Source organism: Varroa jacobsoni, unplaced genomic scaffold, assembly GCF_002532875.2.
Source record: "Varroa jacobsoni isolate VJ856 unplaced genomic scaffold, vjacob_1.0 scaffold_234, whole genome shotgun sequence".
Classification (NCBI taxonomy): domain Eukaryota; kingdom Metazoa; phylum Arthropoda; class Arachnida; order Mesostigmata; family Varroidae; genus Varroa; species Varroa jacobsoni.
The window spans coordinates 240,159-264,573 of record NW_019213136.1 but is presented as its reverse complement, the minus strand read 5'-3'; the positions used below and the strand labels follow the sequence as shown (position 1 = coordinate 264,573).

The window sequence follows — 24,415 nt, the reverse complement described above, 5'->3', positions numbered from 1 at the left end:
GTTTCCACCAGGTACTTCCTCTACCATTTTTTTCTCTATCACTATCATTTTTTCTATCCCTTGACATCACTGTACCAATCTTCCGCGTCTCTTCTAGAGCGTAACAACTTTTTCGTTTTTGTCGGCTTCTTAACGTAAAGACTTTACACGCCATTTTTTATTGCTTGATTCTTCTGTTGATTTCTGTAAGTACCGCGGCTGAACTGTGCGATCCTTACACGTTGTCTATTAATTCTACCGAAATCTGAAGCAGTGTGAGTTCACCTTCAGATCACTGTTGACGTTCACAGCAGCGCTGTCTTGACTTTTGACGGAGTTTTCGCTAGTGCAGTCCGTCCGTATTCGGATCATATCCATTGTCACGTTCACCGCGAACGAACCCCTCAGCGGGAAACCCTCTCTTCGGGTCGCCGTTATATTCGCAATGGCCAGCAATGGCGGCGGCAGCAGCAGCAGCAGTGGTACCTATCATTTTGATAAACAAAAACATAGTCTATTGCCTTCGAATGTAGATTTGTGTATGTCTCTGTGAACGTCTATTGCCTGTCTGTACATCAGTATGTGTCTCATGTATGACTGTAGCTGATCTGCACAGAACTAGTTTTCAAACCCAGTCGCGTTGCTATCGGCCAGGTGATGGGCTCCCTTCCGGCTTTACTAATCAAGCCGCCGTTTCCAGCCATAGTACAGGGCGCTTGCTTCACGCCTACCATTTGCCGCCGATGCCGTTTCAGTTGTGGCTTCGGAAAAGGCGCCAGCCATGATTACTCCAATGACTAGGTTCCCCTTGCTCTTTTCCGCTCTTGTTCTTGGCGGACGGGCGCCATCGTTGTCACCTTGCTTGTCACTTCTATCGCTGTCTCCGTTCTCTACCCTCTTTTCTGTGTTTGGCCTCTGGCTTTGCCATTTTGGCCATCTTCCGTCTTTTCCCTGCCCTTCGCGCCCTAGCTATTCTATCCTATCAGCCATATACACTCTCTGCGGATGTTTGTGCGTGTAAGGTCGAGTACTTCCCTTTTGTACCTAGTTCGTTGTTTTCATTGGTGCCTTCCTGCCGAACGTTACCTTAATTGCCTCGTGGATACGATTATAACCCGTGCATCGCTTATTGCGAACCCGTTAGTCATTTCGTCTAAGAGGCCATCGGTCAGCCCTGCATTAGGAGAGGAATAGAGTTTAAACGGGCAAAATTGTTCTTATTTTTACTCGGCTGTTCACTTTCAATGAGTCCTGCGTATCATGTTTTCCATTGTTTGCGCTGATCGACGGCAGCAAGCAGCTTGCAGTAGCTAAGCAGGCCAGTCCGACCTCTTCGTTGCCGCCTGCTGCTACTGTCGTTTCATAGAGCAACACCAAAATCAGCAATAATTCCCCGGCGGCGCTCATTGGGCCCTTCGACGGGGCGCTGGCTTTGTTCGACTGTGCAGCGATTCGTCGAGTAACGTACTCGCGATGGGTCACCCGCTGGTACACAACTTTTGGCCCACAAATAGTCGTTTTGTTTACCGGTATCGCTAGACAAAGCGGCAATTGCAAATTCACCGTTTTCCGTGTGTATGGACGATTTGCTTTCTAAAGGGATTAAACGCTGACTGTAGACGGTATTATTTTTGAGTGCATCCGAACGCCTGGCCACGATCGACCCAAGGTAATGAAATTTCCATTGAAGTCGTTTTTACATCACCGGTTGGCAAAAACCATTTAGTTATTGTTCATTGTAGGCGCAGGAGAGCACATCTTAACACAGACTAGCTAGATAGGTTTTCGTAACGGTCATGTGCTAGTGCGTTTTCCTGGCAGACTAAAACACACGTGGAGACATCCAGGTGGTTGTACACACTGGATTTGTGTTGGGGACCAACCGTCTAAAGCAATGCTTATACGGCAGTATAATCGGATATGAAAGACGAGACATTTAGGTTAAGTTAGCTAGATTCTGTGCCTTGTATCTCGTGTACGATCGTATTCACTGATACACATAGTTCTTCTTTTAACGATCTTCTCTTCCACGAAGACTTCCGTGCTTCTATACTCACGCAAATAGCAGCATTAGATTAAGTAGGAAATATTTGTATTTGTACAGACAACATAAGAATTGTAAAAAGCAAATTCGTTTAAATATAATTCATCAATGCAACCTTCAACAAACACATAAATAGATGAAAAGGTCGTCTAATAAATATCGCGACCATCAGTTATCTTAAGTCTCTTTCAGATGGTCATAATGAAGGGACGTGTAAACCGAAGCAACACAATGCTAACCCTGACAATCGTAATGACTGATGCTAAACACCTTTGAGTGAAGGAACGCAACAGGTCGATTTAGAGCAAAAGCTAAACGATCAGTCTGCCTGCATGCGTACGTTCCTGTCTTACCAATCCACGTACTCGAGTGAACTCAACGGTAGCTTTGGCCGCTATTGCTACCGTGCTCTTAGTTCACAAGAACGTCGGTCATCAGATTCGTTTGTGTGATAGATGTTTGCATGTTGCTGAATAAGAGCGCGTATACGCCTTTTCGCCCCTGCGTCTGCCGACGATCCTTTTGCGTCGCTCCTATATTTTGTCTTGGGTGTTTGCTTGTTGACCCGTGTGCGTGAGTCCCGCTTGTTCTGAGTCTGCCTGTTGTCTGCACTGCTTTCAGTCCGCTTCGATTTCTGCGTGTCTACAATAAACAGGTTGTGCGTATGTTGGACTTTACATGCGACAGCGTCGGCCGTTGTCCTGGCGCTCAGGTTGTTTATACACTATATATGGCAAGCAACTCTATCCGAATGGAGCCTTATGGTGTTGCTGGACAGGAAAGAATCAAACGCCGGTGCCGGTAGGAAGGGCCGCCTCGATTGCACCACGTAAGCAGGTCCGCTACGAAAACGGGTGTACTACAAACTACAGGTCTAGACTATCGGGGGCTGCAGTCAGAGGTCGTTGTCACTCTATCGTCAGGGTAGGGACAAGCGCAGCAGGAGTAGAATAAAAGAGTAAACGTTCGCTGATGGGATTCCGTCTCTTGCTACGAGCGTCTTGCGAGCGTCCATGATTTTCTTTTTTTTTGGACTGCCTCGCTGTCTCTTGCAGGTTTTGTATCTCCGCTCGTAATCACCAGCCATTGCCACTTGTTGGCCTCGACGCTAGCAATGATGACGATAGCGGCGGCGTCTACAGTAACTAACTACATCTAAGTAATGCCTCTTTTGCGTTTTTTAGTTGCCGCGCCGGTCATCATCACGATCGTCACCGATCCCAATACTGCTGCTGCTGCTGTTGTTATCGCCGGCATTGCTGCTGAAACCACACGTAGGAGCTCTCAATACACAACATGCAGCAATAGAGGATGGCAACGGCTCATCGACAAGGTAGAGAAAAAGGGGCAATGCGAACTGTGTTTCTATGAGCTACTGACGAAAGATAGCAACAATAACAAGGTCCACTCTCTGATACGTGCCAGTGAGGTAGAGCAATGACACGCGAGATTCGGCTTGAACGCGCGACAATAGAGGCGGTGTCGACGATGATTTCGCCGTGTACCAAAGGAACTATCCAAGCAAATCTTTATGTGTCAATGACAGACTGACTCCCTCCGACTTGTTAAAGATTGCCAAGACCCTTCGCCGCTGTAATCCACCGTCCCAATTTCACCTCCACCCTCAAAGCTACATGGTGGTATATGGCGGCGGTGTAATATACAATGAGAGAATGAGAAAGGGGCAAATAGGGAGAGGCCATACGAATGAATGAGCAAAATGTAAAAGTCGCGTTGTTCTCTTTCCCAGTCCTCTGCCTGTTTCACGTTTGTCCTCAATATTCGACGCCTTTCGCTTCCTCCTCAGATCCGTTCGCGCCTACGTTTCAACTGTGCGTGAGTCGACATCGACAAGTGTCTTCATGGCCGACGGTTACTGCGACAATGATACGTGTAACTCAGGGATAGGCAGGTACAGAGTGGGGATAAACAACGACCGGGTTCACTGCGACGCGGAACCTATGATGACGCCGCCGTGCGGAGACAGCAACAATGTCCGCCACAACTAGCAAATAACTAGCAACCAGCTAGTGTGGGACTCAACGGAAAACACGAAGGAGCAGAAGTTCGCACTGGCTACTTCCGTTGTGCGGCTCAGGTCGTATCTTGCAGGTCGGTGTCGTTATTGAGATCCGTTAGTTTTGTTGTCAGTGGTGATGTTCATTAGAATTATCGCTCTCAAGTATCAATCGACTACTTACGGAGGAAAAAGGCAGGCAGCTGAATCGAGCGTTGCCTGTAATAGCAATAGCTGTAGCAGTGCCAGTAATCGGTAGGTGGGCACAGAGGGGACGTTCAGGGGTGTTACAAGGTCCCAAAGAACAGGAGTCTGTCTAGCGACGGGTTTAGGTGCCAGAGGGACCCGGTACCGTCATGACAAGAACGAATTTTCTCGGTTAAGTGAAAATAGCGTTGGGGGCGACTTCTGAACCGAACTGCTCGAGCATACAAACAAGAAAACCTAAGGGTGAGAGGAAGTATGCTAAACGCGGCATTATGGACGGTTTACGACGACGCCCTCGATAATGCGTCGTAGTCCCCTTCGTCTTTAGTTGATGTCTACTATGTTGGGTAAAGTAACTTTATATTTCATGTTGCGACGGGGACGCAACGTTCGAAACTCTCTTCGTCAACCAGGTGGGCCCCTATGACAACGCAGTGATGGTAGTGTCAGCAAGCGCCAGCTTTCGGCAGCGACAGTACGACCGGCCCCATGTAATGTTGCTTTATGTTATCAGAGGATTAAATAGATCGACAGAGTTTACGTCAGCCAGCGAAGGCCGTTCGTTCCGCAACAGTAGGACAGCAGCAGATTGCAGCAGTCTGCTCATGCTTTCTTCGATGTTTACGAGTATCTATGCGTGTCTCTGCGTGTAGCTTTGTGTACGGTCAGCTTAAGCACACATAGAGTGATACAGCGGCACGCATAGGTACAGGCGAATGCTACGACAATGCTGTACATCAACAACCGAGAACATCAATAATCGCACCGTTGTTGTCTCATATGTATATACTGCATTGGCTCCTTTTTTTCTAGTCTAGCGCTAACTCAATTTGCACCTCAATCTAGATATGCCTATTGTATGAGCGTAATTTTCACACAATAAGCTAATGGGAACAAGACAAAGTTTACCTTATCATGAGTAGTTTGATTTTGTGTTCACTCCTCTTAAGATTTTTGATTTCATATGCACAAAACACGTTTTCTAGCTGGGGGCTGAATTGTGTGGTTGTGCTGATGATATCTGGTCATACTGATGCTCAGTGCTCGGTTAAATGTACCGGTTTTAGTTGTTAATTAGAGTAGCGGTCTACTGTGACTATTTATCATACGCCTGCCACTACTAAATACTCAATGCTTTGAGTTTTGTATCCAGAAACACCGTTAAGCAGCCCATCAGACAGCCTGGTAATGCTACTTGCCCGATCGATAGGGTTGCGACGGCGGCAGAAAAGAAAAAGGCAAAATATTAAAGAGAAAGCAAAATAAGGTACTAAACACACGACAGATAACGCTTTAAAGGAGCTGCGTAAACTAAACATGTGCACAGGAGATTAACTGGACGGAGGCCACTGCCACTGTCCGATGCCACTTCCTCTTGGGCTTCGGCACACCTCGATCGCTCTCAAACCCCAACTCTTCCCTTTACTTGACGTACACGCCCAGATTTCAACATCCGCACCAGCACTGCATCGCCAGGTCCACATAGAGCGATTCCTTCGAGCGAGTCGCTCAGAAATGAAAATCCGTAGATAGGAACAACACAGAGTAGAAAGCTAGTCGATCCCGTCTTGGTGCTGACGTCTTCTGAAAAATCTTTTCCCGGGACATAATATTCTTAGTAAACATCGCTACTTAACTTAGAGAGCGTCGTCTGAATCGTCGAGCTAGCAAAGGCTTTTGTTCACTACTGGCGTTGTCGCGTCTGCCGCAAACGGCGCCTCCCTGAAGACGCCATTAGACTCTACTTATAGCAGACGTGCTGTCTCCCTTGCGACTTCTATTGTAATGTGCTGCCATTGCAGTCGCTGCAGCTATTCCCGCTGTACAACACAAAAACTAAAAAAAAAGCGATCTCAGAGTATATGTACTCATAAACATTAATGTTTGGCAAAAATACTCTCGAAAGAAAGATAAAATCACGCTACGTATCCTGTATTCGGTACCGGAAGTTCGAGTTTTTTGAAGCGGTCACTTGAAAGATCTTAGAATAGAGAAACATGTTATGTGCACATGCACCCTTTACTATGTACACTCGTCTTTTATGCCTCTTTCATCGTATATAGGACATATTTATGGTGTGGTAGTATTCATGACCAAATTTGCCTTTACTGAGCCGAAACAGGCATATTATCAGTACGAAATATAGTGCGTTTACGCAGGTGGTAACTATCAGTATCAGCAAACCACCAATTAAATTAATATCTGATGAGTATATTCATATGGACATAATCCCTATGTTTGACACGTATTATTATATAAGTAGTGCCGCAGGAACAGAACGTGGGAGTTCCTATACTAAATTGGATCCCTTCGATAATGCAATGGTAAGGCGTTTCCGGAATGGGACATTCCTTCTACTTTAGCACTTTGCGACCTCATTGGCTATAGTGTCACAACCATTTTCAGCCTGGATAACGTTCGTTCTGCTATGACGTTTTTTTCATGATAATTATATGCTTGTACGTATTTTTCGAACTAATAATGTTCACAACGTGCTCTTTGAACAACAAAATGGCTTTATTTACAAGGTAACAGAAAATTGGTCATGATATTTTTTGTTTTCCTTGCTGTAAAGGCTCTTTAGTGGAGTTGTCGTGTGCAGACGTTGTTCTGAGGGCTTTAATAGATCTTGCCAGTCAAATGCGCAGTCATTTCGATGTGCTCTCTTCCGAGGAACAATAGCGGCCAAATAGCCGAGCCGATGAGTGTTGGTAGCTTGCAAAGATCTGGACTGCATTTACTTTGAGTGCACAAACCCGCTCTGCAATATTCTGTCAAAGGGAGTTGACAAGATAGGCAGTCTATGCCCACCTCTTGCCCTGTTCGGCTTCATCTTGTCTAAGGCACATCTGTGTGCATATGGACTGGGCTTTCTAGTAGTTGTCGCGTATCTCATCCCAGTCAACAGCTCCACCCTACTGGCTACGCCAGTCACACCCTGCCAAGCGGAACCTAGAACTGCCAACAGGAAGAGTAAATTGTTCTTCGTTGACGCTGCCATAACATCGAAACTACTCACCAATAATCAATGATTCCTGACTACGCATAGTACCATATTTATGCATACCACTTGTTATACAGAAGCTTGACGCGCAAAGCTGTTGCGTTATACAAAACGTAGATAATGGTAGTTTCCGGCAAGGTTTTTCGAACTTATTAAAACATTATTATAGATGCTAGTGTCCGCGCAGAGCGTCATCCTCAAGTACGGCTGACGAAGGCACAAGAAATCCCGCGACATTTATCGAAGGAACAAAAAGATCTCGCTTTGCAGACGTCATCCTATTGGTCAGGGATGGAACAGCCAGGGCAGCCCAGCATGCAACGCTCGTACTGCTGGTCTTTTCTCATAGTCTAGGTTCAAGCAATATATAGTGGCGTTCCCATCAGATGAGCTCATTGATACAACGAGGAAACCTCGAAAATGCCCCGATGCAGCGACAGAATGACGGGTCTTATGCTCTGAGTTCAGCAGCTGAATCAAGCCGGCAGTCAAATTGGGTGCCAATGACGTTGTGTCATAGAGGAATAAGTTGCAAAGTTCCTGCAAGGATACTGCTTTAGGCGGGTTGGCTATCTAACAATTGATGGAAATGTCCTCAATAGGGACAATTGTAGGAAGAAAGGTAGTGGTGCTCGATAAAACATAAGGCCGAGGTCTGCTACTAGAGCTAGTTAGTTATACATTCAGTATATGGTTGTAAACATTCGATCTCTTGTTGTGATGATTCCTTATGACCCAGGAACGTCAAAGGTTGCTGCGTTTCGTGCAGATCAACTGAAAGCTTGGCTGATAAGAGAATGCCGTTTTATCTTCTGAAAATGAAAACAGTTGTTGACTGGCTTAGGTGAGCATGACCATTGTATAGGACACGTTTACGCTAACCTTGAGAAGAACTTCTTATATCGCGCACTCAGAGCTCTTGGGGTATCTTAGACATTAATAGGTAATTTCCTTACGTTTAGATTTTATAAGGTTTTTCAACTACATTAACTTCAGTAATTTAATTAAAGTAGTATGTGCATTCACACAAGTCACTTATATGGGTTTTCAAGCAATAGTAACCATTTTTGTAGCTAAGTGACATATACCTCAGGTAATATAAATCGTCGCCGGTGCTGGGGTCATTTGAAAACTGAGATTTGGCGGTACTAGATGTGCTAAAGATGTGTTAGAGTATCTTTATTCAGACCTATGATAACGCGTCTTGAAGATGAGTGAAATTTCCCCAAAGATTCGTTACGTTTTAAACTTCTCCGACGGTAGAAGCACAAATGCTGCCCAGGCCCATAAAAAAGCTCTGCTGTTTATGGTCAAGATGTGTTATTGGAAGGAACGGGCTAAAGACCGGTCTGAAAATACCCATGTGAAAGATGCTCTTCATAGTAACTGACCAATCACGGAAAAAGTTGATGAAACTATTATGACGGTTAAGCAAAACCGGTACGTGAGTAGCTATGATACCGCCAAGGAACTAGATACCCACCACCAGACATTTTTAAACCAGCTGGACGCAAAAAGTTAGATGTTTGGATATTATATGGTCTAACTCATAAAAACTAACTTGACTGTATTTTCCACACTACGCAACTCTACAGAAACATAAACGGTTCCTGACGAGTGGATCAGATACGACAATAATGTAGCAACATCGAGAGTGACGCTAAAGAGGACGTCTAGTGGAACTGGAAATAGGTCGCGCACTATAAATTGTTACCACCTGGTAAAGTAACACGTTCCGAACTCTACTGTTAGCAACTAACAAGATCACAACAAAAATCGACAGGGGAGAGTGGTGGTTAGAAAAAGCATCGTCTGCTATTATGACGATATCAGACCTCTAGCTACCCGGAAGAAAATAAGGGAACCCCGATGGGAAATTTTACTACATTTACTGCATAGCCCGGATCTTGCGCCATCGTTAGACTACTGTTTATCTCAGTCTTTCCAGAACTCACTTAATAAGGTTCATTTAGCTTCAATGGAGGGATGCAAAATCATTGATTCTAATTTGTTCCCTAAAGATCGCAGAATTTCTACAACGATAAGATTATGGGATTACCGAAAAAATGGCGATAAGTCATTATCAAAGCTACGCGTATTTAGTTTACTAATATTATTTTACACTATAAAAAATATTCTTCTCAATTATGGCAGTTAAACGGTCAATATGTTTTCCAGCAACGAAATATGTATATATATATAAAAAGTTTTTTTCTCTCACTCGCAAATGATACATAATGTTACAACGTGTATTTAAGTTACCGTCGAGAGCCTGGTGGCGGGGGGGGGGGGGGGACCTTTTCCTAAAAAAAGAACTTTAAGTAAACGCCAGTGACCGCTAGCTAGAATCTCTGCATGCAATGAATCTCTCCTTAGTTTTTGTAGGATTTGTATAAAATAAAGGGATTATCATTTTTCATAATCAGATGCATTTAGTCAGAGCGGCGCGGATAGCAAGGTTGAGATACTTTGACGGATATTATAGCACCTCTCATTTCAAATGTATTATGTCTCTGCATATATCGATTGAAAGGAAAACTTCCTCGCAAGCGGTTGTTTAAAATTGGCAATCGACAATTATCATTTAAAAAAAATAGCGTACTAATGCCATCGGGGTTCAGATCCTGTAATAGTCCATGTAATGCCGACATTAATGCATTTTCTGTAATTTTTAAATAAAAAAGCTGGAGCCTACTTTGTTGTCCTTCTCTTTGTCCCCTTTTAATTTGGGCTAGATATCATATATCTGTATGCGTGCGGTTTCCATGTTGCAATCCAAATAAATAGCCCCATGTGGATACTGAGCCGACTGAGCAGTTGGCAAAGCTGTCTCGAAACCCCCTGTTGACTGTGTTAGCACGCTTTGAAACAGCCCCCCCCCCCCCGCTCCCAATAAGTTGAGTGCGCGACTGGGAAGTGGAGGTAGGTACGGCGTTCACGCTTTAGCGTGTCCATAGGGCCATAGGGACGGTCATCTGTTCGTCCGTAAGCGGCTGTGAGCGAAGGCGTCTGCTTGGTCAAGATATCACCGGGTGTAATACCCTGTATTGACCTGCTGCCTAGAGCTCTGCCAGTCGCCCACGCCAACTCAATTCATCGAAGGTTTAGCGCCCTGTGATCTTCAACTCCGTAAACGATGGATTCAGACCAGTATCCCAACGGTAGTGATATGCTTCTTGCTTTCCTACCTGTCTCTTCCGTTCCAGTGACCCGGGCGGTGGGATGTCCATTTCATGCGGCATAAGCTATAAGTAGACAGCTTCTTGAGATAGATAGTGAAAAAAAAAACACGGAGATGTTGTATAAGCACTTGCTTGACGAAATATAGGCATTGAGACAACTGTAAAATTAGAATTTTGCATCTCTCGATAAACTGCAGCTTTAGATGGAGTACTGCATCACCGCCGATCGAATTGGTTTAACGGTGGTTAATCAAATAGAATTTAGATGAGCATGGAATTGTAACGTGGCGGTAGGCGATTGTTATAGCTTAAATTGATACTGGGGCAGTCAGCCCAGCCAAAAGAGCAAGTGTTGTTAGGAGCACGACCCAGAGCCTAACGGTAAAGTTGCCTAGACAAAGCACTTCAACATGGCTCGTTAACCCAGGTGGTAAATTAAATTTGAAAAAAATGCTGTTACTCAACTCTGTGCCAATGTTATGCTAATGTAAGAAGCTAATAGAGGTCACTATATGGGAAGAGGCCAGACGTAATCCAAGGCGGGCAGGTGTATAGTCGCGTTATATAGACTTGTCTAAGCTGCTACATGCAAAAGTACACCCTTGACACGTAGTAATAATAATAACTTTAGATCAAGTTATGCCGCTTTAAATGCTATCCATATCTGACATGCTTAGATTTTTCCAGCCCGTATTAGATTTAAGCTTGTGTGTAACCAAATAGTTTTTTTTTTTATTACCATATTAGCTAATACTGGCGTAGAAGCTATTAGAAGTGAGAGGAATTATTAGACCAGCACCGAGACATGTTATAGAGTCCTATAACTGTCGCTGAAGGCTATATCAACCAAGAACCAGTTCCGTTCTGAACGGTCTACTATTATTCGTATAAAAGCTATTATGTGACTTACTGGTGTTGTTTATATCCTTCCATTTAATCTTCAAAGCGGAGCTATGTAATAGCTTACGCCTAATCAAATATACTTATCTATGAATATTCTCTGCGTAAAAATGTTCCAGCTCAGACAAACCATGTCTTTATGTTTCTATGGGCCTATGGATGTATATCCCTCTTGTTTAGCGCAGTTACACAAGTTCCACGATCCTATCGGAGGTCCCCAATCGGCGCGTGGCAGCTGGGCCTTGTTCTATGTAAGCGTCTGGATCAGGCATTACAGCAGCCGCCTCTTCGAAGTAAACGTGGGAGAGCGGTTCAAGCATAAAGAAACGAGGAAACAGCAGGCCCTAAGGGCGGCCGGAAATTCTGCTCCTGACATAGAGACGAGAGATCGCAACTCGGCTTCTGGCAGAGGTCGATGGTGGTGTCCTGTTTTAACGGCCTGGAAACGCACGATGTTCGATCTCTTTCTGTTTCATTTGCTCGCTTCAATCTTCATACTCGAGCTCCTTCCTATGCTCACTCTAACCGCTTGTTCTTCGACGGCGGCTTTGATGATCGAACTTTGCACTCTTCCCAGGACAACTGCATAACGCATTACAATCTCATTCACGAGACAGTCGCGCATCTCGTTCAATTGTGTACGTTTAACGGGCGTGCTTCGGCTTATCTCGCGCGGCTACTCGCTGTATCCTATATTAGCAAATGGATAAAAAAAAAATCGGAAGGATATCAGACTGGCGACATTTAGCAAGCAATCGTATACAGTTGTATTTTGACCTATTTATAAAATATGATATAAAATATAAAAAAACCTAAATATATGAGATTATATAAATCAAGTTCTCTTTTTTTAAATCTAACCCGTTAGTATTACTAAAATATTAATATTACTTTAGAACATTTAGCAAGGCTGATGTACGTTGAGGTTAGGTTGCACGTACGTTGCACGCCCTTGTGAAGTGAATCACGTTTGCTTATAAGTGACAGCATGTGCAATATTTTCGACAATGCAATCATGAACATGTGGGAAAACGTGTGTTAGATACGCTGAAGTTAACCTCTGTACCGCGAATGCATGTTAAATTGCATAATGATAAGCCAGGTTTTACTTAATGAATCCAATCCTCATGGCCGTTTACTACCCATTATCCCCCATTTAAAACAGTTGCTGCGTGTTCTTCGGCTATGGCGAGCACCTAGCACTCGTCGAGTCGCTCACTACCTGCGTATGATACAGTTTCGGATCACCTTCAGGGCATCATTTCGTAAAAATAATAGCGTCTCATATAGCCAACTGTAGCCAGTAACACCAACTACACTCTTAGTCTGCTGTGATTGTTTTTATCTCTTCAGATTTCGGCAGCGTTGTCAGCGCAATGTTTTCGTCCGATGGTCTCGCGTCGTTTTGACCTGGCCTGCCATATTTTGCAGTATTCTGTTTTGCCACCCTCTTCGATACAACGCGTCTGACCCACGTGACATCGGCGTGACAAGACGGCGTGTGCTCGAACAGAGTCAGCAAAGACAGCCGACTTGGTGGCGGGTTCGGCAAGCCAGCAATCGGTTGCCGACCGTCAGCAGCACGGAGTGTGTGAGTGGTGATATTTTGTATCGACGTTTTTGAGCTGTTTCACCGCCGCTGCTGCTTCGGCTGCCTGGTATTAGTCGTTGTCGTCTTGTGGAGGGTTGTGGTACTACTAGTGGTCGTCATACAATAGTAGCGGTGATGGCAATGCTGGCGGTGGCTGTCGAAGATGGGGTTGGCGTTGGGGAGTTGGGAGGTAATGGCGTAAAGAGGGGCGGCCAGTTCGTCGGCCGCTTGCTCGTTCTTGTTTGGTAGAACTCAGGCAGAGACGGAGGCAGGCAGCTAGATAGTCAAACGACTGGCCCTGCCTGCCTGCTTGCCTGTCTGCTTACCTAGTGCACGAGCAGCTCGGCGAATACTACTACTGCTGCTGAGCCTTTGTGGGGGCGTCTAGCGGAGGTCTGTGGGCTGCCTGCCGCTTGCTCAGTGCAGTACGACGATAGAGGGGCTGTGGGAGTGTAGCTGGGGTAATGCTGCTAAAGTCTACTACTTGGGATCTACGAGAAAGAAGGAGTAAAGAAGGGATGAACCGACGAATGGGGCGACGGGAAAGAGGGACGAGGGGGAGGGAGAAACGGCGGGAGGGAGGGCAGGAGCGCTGGAGGGGATGCGATGGGGGTAGGTTCGTGCACGGGGATGGGGCAGAAGAGCGTCTTTCACAAGCCGCGCGCTTCTTCGTTCTATCTGCGTTTCGTTCACTCCGCTCTTCGTACTTTCCCCGCCTGCTCGGCTCGCCTGCCGCCACCGCTGCCGCTCCTCTTCCCCCGCTTCGCCTTCTTCGTGTGTACGGCGGCGGCAGAGGCCTTCGAGGTAGAGGCAGGCGGCACCCGTCGGCCTGCCGGCAGCAGGCCAGAGCCGTCGACTGAGCTGGGAGCAGAGAACAGCCGAGGAGAGTAGGCAGGAGGCGCAGCAAGCAGGAAGCCTAGCTGGCTAGCAAGCTGCCAGCGAAGGCAGCATCGGCAGTAAGGCTGGAGGCGAACAACGAGTGGTAAGGCTGCTTGAGAGATGCGAGCCGAGCCTCCAGAGCGGACGAGGAGAGACGGCCAGGCTTGCGAGCAGGCAGGCGAGCTGCTCCCATGGGGAAAGGGGACGAACCGGCAGAGGAACGAGGCGAGGCGGCCCCGGGGGTGCGGCAAGCAGTCCACAAGAGTCGTACAGGGGGTTGGGGCTCTGGCTGCCACTGCCACCGCCTTCCCCTTTTCCGACTCGGCCTTAGCGGCTTCGCCTTCTCTGCTTCGCCGTGCTCCTCCTTAACTCGCCTTCGTCGTTTGCGTCCTACTGCTGCTGCTGCTCCACCTCCTCTTACAGCCACAGCCGTCGCTGCCGCTCTGTTCTTGCTCCACTCCAACTCTTCAGCCTCTGCTGCTTTTGCCTTTGCTGCTGCTGTTCCTAGACCGACCCCATTTACCCCTAACCGCCCATAGCCGTCCCCTTAACGCTGCTTCCGTCCCCAGTTGGCGCACATTCACCAAGCCACCACCACTCTCACGGCTACCACCAGCGTCGACCAACGCAGCCAGCGCTCTGCTGCTACTAGCCTGTGTGCCCCTACAAACAGCACACAGCCTGTCCAAGAGCCGGTGCCATTACCCCTTCCAACGTCTTCGCGTGGAACTAGTCTTGCCTACCACTACTTCGTCTTCTTCTTCTTCTACTACTACAACTACTGCCACTAGCGCTGTCCAGAAGCGTGCCAGCCTTCCACGACTACGGCTATATACCACAGACCGGCCGCAACGAGGGTGGCTACTGTTATTGCTACCGCCACGACTCCCTCGTTGCTCGCCAGAGCAGGACGACTAAAGCGTAGAGGCAATTTCTCTTGCTTCTGCGTCTTTGCCTTTTCTTCTCCTTTTCGCCCACCAGACGTATCGCTCTTTCACATCGTCTATGTCCTCGTCGACTCCTTCGTCGTCGCCATCGTTGTCCTCAGCATCATAATCATCATCACCGACAACGGTGGCTGCTATGGTCAGCTCGCAACTTTTGACCATCGGCCGACCATGGATGAAGCGGGATCACTGCTGAGTTGGCCGCTGTCTTCTCGCTGGCCTAGCTGGCAAGAGCGGATCAGGCTGAGAGCCAAGTGGGATCGGCTGACAGCCAGTCCCAAAGACGCATAGACCATCTAGCGGATAGTAATGCCTGCTCTGTGGCTGTTGGTTTTGTTGGGCTAGTGGCGATCTTCCTTTCGAGACGATGGTGACAAGGAGGTCCCCAGCTAACGCAGCAACGGAGAATCTGAATCCCGATAGTTTAGGCGTCCCTCATCTTCGACTGCCGCTCCGCCCCACCCTGCGATTATCCGTTCCACTCCCAGGAGGATGAACGGGAAAACATTTGCCGCAGCAGCGGCTGGTCAATAATAGCAACAGCAGTAGAGGCCAGACTGGTCGATGTGCAAACTTTTCTAACCCTTTTGCTTCAAAAATGATTCTTTTATCCTTAGTCATGGAATTGCTCTCTAATGAAACGAACATTCTCATTCCGTTCTCTCATTACGTACGAGGCTGTTGGGCCCTTCGGAGCATCTTGGAATCAGATGATGTATTAATGTATGCTTGTGAAAAAACAGAAATGTCACGGCGCGACACCTAGTGTGCACGCAACGTACAGCAACTCAAAATACTTTATGGCAAGTATACTGTGTTTTACAAACATACTGTTCTCATTTTCGTTATACGCAACGTTCTGTGCCTAAAAACTTATGTTTCTAACTACATATTTAGCTCAGATCCAGGGAAAGCTCTGTCAAATGCGTTCAATGCTTCTAGTTGTAAAGGAGTTAGAATCGTTACATACTTTGTCACATTTCCGGCACTTGTTTTTGTTAGGGATCGATTCTGAGCAAAAAGATGTGTTCGTAGTCTTAAATCCCCCGACTTTTCCATTCTGCACTGGGTAACCCTGTGCGCCGACTGTAGGACTAGGGCTAACTCTAACAGCAAAGGAAACTTTGAAGGATCCTATCCACTTCGAAGTACATGTTGAAGTTTGTAATTGGGAGTAGCAGACTAGGATTGCCGAATAATAATGTGCTTAGATGATGGCCATTTTAAACAACACGTGTATAGCAAATAACAATTGTTTGTCTCCAATTCTCGTATAGAAAAAAAATATCGCACAATTACACTTAATAATGAAACTATTGATGCATCAAATCCTAGATGTTGAAGTTTCACAATAATAACCGCGTTGATAAATTCTTCGAACGCCGTCCGCCGATGCTTGCTGAAACGTACACTGCTTTAGTAAAGCTGCCTTCTATAACCTTTTACTCTGCTGGGCGGCCAGAAATTCCGAGTTTGTCTTTGTGATGACTGAGTCTACTGTGTTAACACAGACGCCATCTTGAAAAAGATTCGCATATGAAGAAGGACATAGATAGAACTGGAAAAGAAGTTAATCAGTAACCATGGTCGAGTTGGCGACGTTTACTATGCCAATGTTTTGACCTGACCATCGTACCTCGAGATAAAATAAGTATAGGTAGTACAAAGTTTGTCATTCAGTTTTTCTTGCTTGTGCACATATAGTTTTATGTAATGCTCGATCCAATGTTTAGTAAAGATTTTTCCATGTGCTAGGAAACAACTAGGAGCCGCCGTTTTAACCGCCGTTGCAATGATTCGCACGTACAAACCCCTATGCAGTCACTGAATGCGCCGGTATAGACTTAATAATACAGGCATTTTAATTTTTCGGAAGATATGTGTAACAAATAGTTTTTCTCGCTTTATTTCAAATTAGCTAGTAGGTCATAACTAAGAATGTTTCATACCTTCGATTGTTGACCGTGCATACATTTGTAATATAAAATGCTCTTGTAAATCTCATAGTGCAGATGCGCGCAATTAAGTCCTACACAACCTCATCTTTGTTTATATGTTTTTCTCTGACCTTGCCTACCCCTCTTAAGGCACCACAGTTACTTCCTTTGTATCACTTATGGTGGTGATATTCCATCCAATGTCTGTGTTTCGTTCTCTGCCGAAGTGGAAAGGACGGCATCTACGAAAGTGCGTATGCCTCTGCGTGTCTGTGTGTATGCAGAAGATTCTGCCGAGTAGAGGAAGTTTTCTGGGGTTTTTTGGAAGGGGTGGAAGCGGGAATTGTCTTCGTGATAGATATCAATGTTCACTACAAGGACAGTGTAGCTAGTGCGAGCTCCCCCTCCTTGGCGGTCCCGATCGGCGCAGTTTGTTGGCTGAACAGGGTGCGCTGCTGTTCGTGATATCTGTCGTGCTTCGTGTCCTGTCCAGAGGTGGGTCAGTGTCTGGTGCGACGGTTAGCGACCGGTTGGGTTGTCTGGATAGTTGGTGGGTTAGACGCCCGACCGACCGACCGACCGAAGATCACCCGGCCTGGTCTTCGGCCGGACCAACTAAGAGGGCTGGGGAAACGATGTGCCTGGGGAAGGAGAAGCCGGTGGGGGTTTGTGGGTTTTTTTTGTGAGGAAGGGGTTCAAGCGCCGCCACCCGGGGGCAGCACCCCCTTCTATGGGGGTGCTGCTTGCCTGCTAGCAGGAAACGGGACAGAGCGCCAATGACTCAAAGAGGGTACGGCGGTTTAGGACACGTTCGACCCGAAACTAACGCTGATGGCATTGGTATAATAAATCCGACTGATCGCGCTGGAAGAAAGAGTTTCAAAAAGGAAAACTGCGATGGGAACTTTTTTAAGCTTCTTCTGCTGAACATTGCGTAACTACGTGGTTATTTGTGAATAACTTGCTTTGCTGTCAAATATTTAATATTGTATATACTCAATCAAAATATAGCAACCTCATAGACACGCAGATCAGAGTAAATAAATGCGCTAACATGTTACTTTTATATACCAATTTACAAAGTTTGCATGTGAGTTAGACCAATGGCAAATTCTCGTTTATTTATAGTGTTATTATTTAATCGTTATAACTGTATCAAATGTTTTGTTCAAATAATAAAAAATTATTATTTAAACACATTTTCATTAAACACAAACACATTGAACAGATTTTTCACCACATACATGGTAGAGAATCCGATATGATCGTATAGCTTAAAAAGGCTAATAACAACTACCAACATATAGTTTTTTTTGCATCACATCAGTCTTTGTAGTACTATATTGCGATGTCATATCGAGTTCTGCAATATCCGAATCGTTACTTACCTGTGCCAACTTTCATTGTCACTTATTTTCCATCTTGGTAACCTTCGACGCGACGCGCTTACCCTCTGACCAGAGCGCTAGTCGGATGTCCACTGTCGCTGACGTCGTCCTCTTAAGAAAGAGACTAATAACGATTTTGCCAGTTGTTGTTGGATTTAGTTCGAAGCCGGCTGCAGTATCGGTTTTGCCCCTTGACCCTGATCTTTACTTCCACTTAGCTACGTTGCCTGTCTTCGTTCGTGGGTTCTTCCGTGCGGACTGTAGTCCGACCTGTTAGCTGGTTGCCTTCGTGTTTACCTGTCTACGCGACGCTAGTCGTGGTGACGCTGGCGGCAGCAGTGGGGTAGTGGACACGGTGTCAGCTGTTGTATTGCTTTCTCTGCTAATGCTGCTGCTGATCTGCTGCTTCTCGTGATCCGAGCCTTTGGGCAGTGCTATTGCCACCGCCATCGTAACCGAAGGCAGCGTCGTGGGATGTGGCCGATGTTGCTTGTCTAAAAGCAAGCTAGAAGCAAGAGAAGACGGACGGAATGGAGGCAAAAAGGGGTAGCTAGGCGCTAGATTTTTCCGTCCGCCGTTGTTGCTCTTGACGCTGCTCCTCCCGCTGCCATCCGAGCTGTTACGAGTCCGTAGAGCGGAAGAGCTTGCTTCATCTCAAACCCCTTAGCAGAAGCACTGCTAACGTACGCTACCACAATCAGCACAGCAGCATTGGCAATACTGCTTCTAACTCAAGGGGTGGCGGCAGCAGCAGCATTTGCTCCCGTTGAGAGTGGCAGCGATGGCTGGCGGCTGTAGTGGCGGCGAAGGCTAAGGCGGCCGCAGCAGCGCTGCTGGCTCTTCTATAGAGACCGAGACCGGTAATGCCCACTGCCTGGCCTAGCTGCTTACCTACCTGTCCGCTTTGCTTGCTGCTGCTTTCGCCGCTACCACCGTTGCCTGGCCCTATCCGTGCTGCACCCTCGGGCAAGCGGGTGCCAGGCGCAGGCGGCGGTGGCGGGGTGGAGAAACTAAGCGCACGACCGAAGGGTTCGAGTTGGGGCAACTCCGCTAGGGACGAAATGGGGCGAAGGGCGAGAGTGGGGGTGATACGGCCGAGGGTGGTGGTGGTAGAAGCGGAGCAGAAACTATGGGCCAGCAGGGAACAGAAATAGGAAAGCAACTCTGAAGGTTCGCTCTCTCGGCAGCGCGCACGGGTCTCAGGCGGCACAGGCGGTAGCAGGCAGCCAGCAGCAAGGGCTTGCTTCGAGGTTCTTTCACGCTTTTTCCCATCGTTCGTTCTTCTTTCACTTTGGCGATCGTCCGCTCTCTGGAGATGCCCAAGAGCTCACCCTATCTTGCCCCCTCCCTTGCCCCCGTGCTGCCCCAGATCCGCCGCCTGCTCACAGCCCTCATGGCCCTCCTCATAGTCCACGTAGCTCTTCCCATCTCAGCTAGACAAGCAGCTAGCAGCCCGTTCCCTACGCCAAGTCCCGTCTTGGCAGCTACTGCTTCCCTTGGCTCCCTAGCGCTACTACACTACTCCTTGCTGGTGCTAGCGCTGCGGCTTCTCGTAGCTACTACGTCCTGCTAGAGGGCCTCGAAGGCTCTAGGAGGAACGCCGGCCATCCGCAGACCGTCCATCGGCCTGCCAGCTTGCTAGGCAGGCCGCTAGGCAGCTAAGCAGTAGCAACCGCCCTCGAGCGGGCTGAGAAGGTTTGGTTCCCTTGGGTACGACCCCCACTGAGGGGACGGCCACCGGCCAAAGCAGCCAGCTATCCAGCTAAACCTGCTAAAGGGCTCGCCTTGCCACTGCGGCTCAGAACTACCACAGCCGCCCGTGTGGGCAGACAGAGGTACGGTGCTAACCAGAAGTGGCAAAGCGGCTGGAGAGTCCCAGTGCAGCAAAAGCGGTTCACAGCTAGCCAGCAGCGACCCAGACAGCCCGAAAGTGAGGCGACCAAATGCCGCTGTTGTTACGACGGGGCGGCGTCAGTGCCGGCGGGTAGGCGATAGCAGGAGCAGCGGCGACTAGGTGCTAGCTAGCGAAAATCCTCGGGGATATTGGGAGGCTTTGAAGCTTTCAAAGAGATATGGATATGACGAGAGCAATAGTGACAGGACCCTGCAAGACACAGTAGCAGCGGTAGCAATGACAATCATGATGATGAAGTTGCTGTCGTTGCTGCCGTTAAAGTTGCGGCGGTAGCAGCGGTAGACGCTAGTCCTTGTCTTAGAGGTTTCGTGGCTAGGCTGGGATGGGTTAAATGATAAGTATGATGTCCTATCTCGACTATGATGTCCGTATACATCTTCGTTTGTTAACGATGCTGTTTTCGATCTGCTTTAAACAAGGACTACACATCGGGTGCAGCGTAGGCCTGAATGTTAGGCAGAAAAATGGGTAATATGGAGAACTGGACAGAAAGATAAAAAAACGAGCAGGGTTAAACTTTTTGGCCATCGTTGAATTTCAGAGCGTACGCTTCAGAAGTTTCCTTAAGCGTGTGCGACGGCAGCACGTTCAACTTCGCAGTTTCGTGTGCAGATATAATAATTGCTGTAGAATAGGAGAATTCGACGATTGGCAAACCGTTCAAGGAAATCATACGTAAGGAATACGCAAACACTAAAAGTAAGCGGAATAATGTTGTGACAATATGGCATAGATATCAAGTTTGTTTTAATCAAATGTTCAAATAGAGGTGCAAGATGTAATGAGAAGAACCTTCCACTGTAACTCTAACTATTTCTGTAATTATCAACTTGAGTGCTGTCGCATTTCATTGCATGCTTCCAGTAACCTTTCGATTTTCCTAAACAGGAAAAACAGGATAGTCCTGTTGTCTATAGAAACACCGGCAAAATTTAGACACTAATACGGATCGCCCGGATGTCCTGACTGCGTGCGACCGTCTTAGTGTTTAGCTATGCTAAAATGTCCACAAAAAATCTAATAAACATGAGCCGAAACATTTACGTAACAATATTATTCAGAGCCTGGGGTTCCAATACTCGCTAACTGCTAGAAATACTTGATAATTAAGGTGTCTTAATTTCGGTAGCTATATGAACTTCTATAACTAACTTCACTGAATACATGAGATGCAGAACACCTAAACGCTTCAAGCAATTCACCCCAAAGCCGCTTTACATCTAACATGGGTGGGGCAATTACGGTTTGGAGGTCAATAAACACCTTATAATATACTTACTAACTGGAGAACGCAATGGGTCGTACAAAGATGTCAAATAATTCAAAATGACAGCGATCTAACGTATCATTTGCTTTTACAGTGTACATATAGTGAGTGTACAGCTTGAAAAATTCGCCAACAACATTTCTACAAGTCTAGCCTTTTCAGTTCATTTTTGAATGTTCAGCGTGTATAAGTTTTATCAGGAACTGAAGATGCCGGATGCTTTTCAGGACGCCACGTATCTGTTTTAACTTAGAGCCTAAAATCTTATACAGGAATAGTCCGCACTATTCATTGTCTGCCACCCATCAAAGATAACTTATAATATAGAGTTTCCTTTTTATCTGGCCTCTCTTCTATACTGTCGCATGCGTACGTTCGTTCTGTTAACACTTGGAGAAGCTGATTATTTAGCGCTACGAAAAGTCGAATGTAAGAGTTCTTTTTCTATAGAGAAGTTCTAACGAGTACGTTCATTACAGGCAATCAAGGTGCAAGTCCACGGTAAGATGAAAAAATTTTCTACCGAATACCTCAAACGGCTTCCTAATACCTTAGTTCGAGAGTACAAACGCAATTACAAAAATGTTCCGGTAGCGCTCTTTTTTTTGCAGTAAACCATAATTATTAGTTTCCATTTTTCTGCCATCGGCTAACAGAAAATTTGTAATCCCACGTTGTCTTTATCCGATACTTTCTTCATAATAGACTGGGGACCGTAGCAACCGTGAGTTAACCCACGGCCTTGTGGTCGTTATGCGCAATGTACCCAGCTGTGCACCACGAAAAAATGCTAACAAGGGTTCCAGTTTTCGTTGTTAGCGTTGGCTGAGAAGGCCCTTCTCAAGGTGAGTGCATGAGGACAGGACAGAGGACGGGTCGTGTTACTCGCTAGCCTAGCCTGTTGGGTTGCTTTGCGTCTACCGGATGGTAATTGTCATTGTGATGCTGAGTAGAGATTCAATGGCGGCTGTTGCAGCCGACAAGAGTCGTTGTGCTGTGTGCTATGGTTCTGTGTGTACAAGGGGCAGACCCGAACGGCAGAGCCACTCCAGTCGTCGTGCAATTGCTCCCAAGTGCACGCACAACAGCAGCAGAAACATTCGTTAAGCCTGTGCAGTATGTGACGCGATCCAGCCTTAACATCCAAGCATTGCCTGCTAGCTTCGCCAGATCATTGCGGCAGAGACATTAACGGTGGCTGGCTCGGCCGAACACTTGTAGACTTGAACGACCTCGATGGAACGCTGTCTACCTGCCGTGCTGCTGCTGTGGTAAATCGAGAGCTCAAACAGTAAGGAAACGTACGAGCGCCCAACTGGCAGGAAATGTAGAACTATTACCTGAAATGACAACAAATGATAATATTGGACATTTCTATCGGCTAGATATAGTGCATAGTTTATCATATCCCGTCCAGGCTATTGAAAGATCGAGTAAAACTAAAGTTAGTTAAAATATACGTATGGCTAAACTTGCACATCGGTGGACTATTTCATCTAAGTGCACAATAGCGGAAGCGACAAGGCCAAACGTGCACGAAGGTTTATTGGGCCGTGTCTATGATTGCCGTGTAGGGATGGCGTGGTATAGCACGGTAGGCTTAAATCAGCCGTTTCCGAATTTTTTTCATTGAACAGTGGTATAATCAGTTCTAGTATCAAAGAGAACGCGTGCGTAGATTAGATCGAAGGTCACTATTAAATATCGACTTATACTCAATTGTTTACACATATTAGAAATGGGAGCCGTTTACTGCTGAAGTCGCTAAATGTTGGTGCGGTCATGTCAGCATGTGTTTTTGATTTCAGTGATAAATGTTGCCAGTCCGGACCGACGTACTTAGCAGCCAACGTGTATCCTTCAAAAGAGTGGCAAAGTTTGAGGATTGGGCACTCGTTTACCGATATCGAAGTAGCGGTTACGATGAAAATGAAACGAATCAATAGATTATGAATCTTTATGTAGAAGGAAGTCGTGACTCTACTTGACCGCTATTGCTAGCCCGATTATCTGATCTTTTTCTACTGTTTAATGCTGTTACCGCTTTACGTGAAATAGTGCCCTTTCTCTACCACTTGAGCCGACTACAATATTTAATTCATTGGCGTTGGAAGTAACGATACAATAGCTAACAACTGGTACACTTCTACAAATCTTCAATACTCGTAGCGTCTCATTGCTGTTGGCACCATGTACATGTATCATGCACATACTCAATAAAATAAGATTTTCTGATATACCACAGATCGCCTCTCGTCTAACTATAACAACTAATTCATATAATGCTTTTGATACTTACATGCTATCGTATATCTATCTACATATCTGATGTATATATAACCAAAAAAAACTAATATATATATATATTACAGACAATAATCACATGTCAAGTTACATTCTGTACAGGATGGTTTATATGACCTTTCTCTTGGCTATTTAAATTCCTTATATTCACGATCTTGCATAAACTTTTCTGGCTATCCGTTTCGCGTCATTAATTAATTTGGCAGTGAAGTATTGGCGTCCAAGTAGTCACACAAGCTTCGGCCGTGACTTTCGAGAACTTATTTCGTCCAGTGTCCATCTCGGCCAACGTAGCGAAGGATATGCGCTAGACTACGCTTCGCGGCGTGACAAACAAACGGTCTGCCCGATTCTCCGGCGTACTCCAAAGCTTCCAGTGAATTGTTGGTTCACTTGCGGTGAAGGAGAACGGCACAACAGAGATGGAGACGATGGTGACGTCGCTGACGTTGACAGAAAGGAATACCGAAACGGTATCCGGATTTTTACATCGCGCCGTTGGCCTTTGAGACTGACTAACGACTTTTGTCCTGTTCTCCCGCGGCTTGCCGCCTTCCTAATGCCCCTGTCTTGGACATGATCTTGCGTCTTCGTTGGATAATCCCCTGCCTGCTGCTGTTTCCCATCCCCGTGGCCCGTTGTCGCTGCGGCCGTTGCCGCTGCGGCCCGTTGCCGTTCACCAACTGCTTGTCGCGGTAAGTCGTCCACCTGTGACCTCTCCGCTTGCTTCTCCCGCCCTTGTAACTGTCAGCCGCGTGTCAAAAATTGTCACATCTGCCCCGACATCTCTCCGACCCTTAGGCTGAGACGCCCCATAACCAGCCCCCCTGGTCCCTATTCCCGTCAAGCCCTTT

The 24,415-nt window shown here is 46.6% G+C and overlaps 1 protein-coding gene across 10 annotated transcripts; it reads left to right on the top strand.

Annotated features, from left to right (window-relative positions):
- The first annotated feature begins 977 nt into the window (after positions 1-977).
- Positions 978-23,501, top strand: LOC111273898 (uncharacterized). 10 transcript variants are annotated; one of them, XR_002688102.2, is made up of 5 exons: positions 978-1,648; positions 3,208-3,356; positions 3,831-4,135; positions 20,532-20,689; positions 21,963-23,501. XR_002688102.2 is itself a non-coding variant. In XM_086973662.1 (3 exons), exons 1-3 carry the CDS (start codon positions 2,702-2,704, stop codon positions 3,861-3,863), a joined length of 333 nt encoding a protein of 110 aa, XP_086829788.1. In that variant the 5' UTR covers positions 2,565-2,701; the 3' UTR covers positions 3,864-5,032. The 10 variants fall into 10 exon arrangements, 1 of the variants encoding a protein (XP_086829788.1); XR_002688101.2 differs by having other exon boundaries at positions 20,532-22,102; positions 23,066-23,501; XR_015316135.1 differs by lacking the exons at positions 20,532-20,689; positions 21,963-23,501 and adding exons at positions 7,991-8,095; positions 8,847-9,945.
- Positions 23,502-24,415: the final 914 nt, after the last annotated feature.